The sequence below is a fragment of the Octopus bimaculoides genome, chromosome 3 (assembly GCF_046866305.1).
Source record: "Octopus bimaculoides isolate indiv1 chromosome 3, ASM4686630v1, whole genome shotgun sequence".
In the NCBI taxonomy this organism is placed as follows: Eukaryota; Metazoa; Mollusca; class Cephalopoda; order Octopoda; family Octopodidae; genus Octopus; species Octopus bimaculoides.
The window spans coordinates 35,092,170-35,094,669 of record NC_142930.1 but is presented as its reverse complement, the minus strand read 5'-3'; the positions used below and the strand labels follow the sequence as shown (position 1 = coordinate 35,094,669).

Below are 2,500 nucleotides of genomic sequence, written 5' to 3'. Positions count from 1 at the left end.
AACGATACATGGAACGAAACTAACAACGATTCGTCGTATAGTACGTCTTCTGAAGCACCTTCGCAAACTCCTCTTCCACTCTGGACAACAGTGATACTCGGTATCATGGCGGGTGTGTGCAGCCTAGTCACTGTGCTAGGTAACGCCATGGTACTGTTTTCCTTTGCTATTGAGCGAACCATTCGCCAACCGACGAACTATTTTATAGCATCTTTGGCAGTATCTGATCTTTTGATCGGATCGTTTTCAATGCCATTTTTCACATCGTATCTTCTACTTGGATATTGGCCCATGGGTCCTTGGCTATGTGATCTCTGGCTATCACTAGACTGGACAGTGTGTCTAGCTTCACAATATACAGTATTTCTAATTACAATGGATCGTTTTTTGCTCTGTTAAACTTCCAGCCAAGTACCGGAACTGGCGGACAGAAAGAAAAGTAATAATTATGATAGCCGTGATATGGGTGTTACCAATTTCAATTTTTTTCACTTGTATTATTGGTTGGCAATTTTTTGTTGGAAAGCGGACTGTGCCAGAACGTGAGTGTGAAGTACAATTCATGAGTGATCCGGTGTTTCTTCTACTATTAACAATTGGATATTATTGGACAACATTAATTGTTATGTGCGGTCTATATACAGGCATTTACAGAGTGGCCTTGATGTTGCAGAGAAAATCAGAAGCAAAACATAAAAAAATAAGTGCTGCAATGGAAATGGCAACAGACCAGATACGACAAGCTCACTCTCTAAGAGCAGGGCATGTTGACAAAACGGGGGTTGGTAAGGATCACAAAGATGGAAACAATGTAGCAATGACCACAACAAGTTTCAGTTCTAAGCGAAACAGTGAAAAGGAAGAAGAGCGGTCAAGTAGTCCAGCTTTTGCTTCAGATGATGAAAATAGTAGTCAGTCTCCTAAACCATCCAAGAAACCATCTCCGAAGGATCTTCCACAATTACTGTGTGATATTGGGAAAGTCCCGGCCGGTTTAATTGAAGATGCACCTATGGCAACGAGTAAGAGTCATATTAAAGCCAATGGCAGCAAAAAAAATAAGGGAAATCTAAAATTTTCAACGAAACAAAGTCAGAAAAGCAAGAATAATGTAGCAGAAAGTTTAAACAATAGATCTATGTCAAATGCTAACACAAATACTGTTATGGCATTATATGAACCTGCCGAAGTGAAAACTGCTCAGAAATCATCGAGATCGACTTCTTTAGTTGATAAACAAAACTCTACAATCCCTCTTCTCATAAATGAAACCAACAAATTTGCCTTTGAAGAAGGAATTCAAGAAACTGAAAATATATTAAAGAACGAAGATAATGCGGCAGTGGATGACGAAGAAGAGGAAGTTTTGATAGACTGTAGTATTCCTCACTTAGAAGCTGAATCCGCTGAAAGTGTAAAGCTTCTTCCAGAGATCATGCCAGACGTGACATATACTGGAGACAACAATTTGATAACTTTGGATTCATGTGAACCTGAGAGCAATGAAGCCCAGAATTCTCCTGTTTGGAAGAGGAGATCTCTGGTCAAGTATTCAGCATCATCTCCGGCCATAGACCTAACCGCTTCTTCGTCAGCAGTTGCGGAAGCCAGTTATTCTAGTTATGATGAAGATGGAGGAGAGGGAGGCGAAGAAGGAGAAATGACCAGTTTACTTCAGCAGTGTATCTCTCAACCTTCTGTGATGATGACGGCCACAACAGCAACAACGCCCCCACCAACTACAATGTCCTCAGAAATAACAACAGCTGAAATGGAACCAGAAATTGATAATACTGCAGCCACAATACTTACTATGGCAATGGAGGAAATACCGAAAGTGAATTCCACAGCTTCGGACTTTTCTCCTCATTGTCCTGATAATTCGTTTCGATTTCCCGACACAGATTATGAGAAAGAAAATACAAATTTAGCCAATGAAGGCGCCATATTGGAAAATTACGAAAACATACAAGAACAACTAGAAGAGCAGCATCAGCAACACCATCCCCAACAGGAAGAAAAACAAATAGAGCAAGAAGAAGAGCAAGAAAAACCACAACAAACTGAGGACAACAATGAGCTGCAGAAACAATTAGAACAGGAGCAACAACAAAAGCAACAGCACCTAGAAGAGGAACAAACACAGAAACCAGAAAAGCAAGATCCACAACAAAAACAGGAAAAACAGAAACTGCAGAAACCGCATACCACAAACAATCAAAATGATGATTTGACTAGTGTAACATCTAAACGTAATCTAAAATACAGCAGCCCTTTCCAAACCATAGTGAAAAATATGGGTAAACAGAAGGTACGGCGGAGATCAAAGAAAGAAAAGACGAAATCAAAATCAGAAAATCGTGCAAGGAAGGCACTGAGAACAATTACATTTATCTTAGGTGCCTTTGTTCTGTGTTGGACACCATATCACTTAATGGTGGCCATAATCGGTATGGGAGGAGGCAACAGTGAAGTTAGTGTCACCCTGTATAAAATTACT

General features: G+C 40.1%; 1 protein-coding gene across 1 annotated transcript in view; it reads left to right on the top strand.

Annotated features, from left to right (window-relative positions):
- The window catches only part of LOC106871529 (muscarinic acetylcholine receptor gar-2), an 802,994-nt gene that overhangs the window by 800,309 nt on the left and 185 nt on the right, over nt 1-2,500 (top strand). The window contains 2 exon segments of the mRNA XM_052966547.2: nt 1-390; nt 392-2,500. The exon segment at nt 1-390 is cut by the window's left edge and continues 427 nt beyond it; the exon segment at nt 392-2,500 is cut by the window's right edge and continues 185 nt beyond it. Of these exon segments, the coding sequence (XP_052822507.2) occupies nt 1-390; nt 392-2,500 (2,499 nt within the window).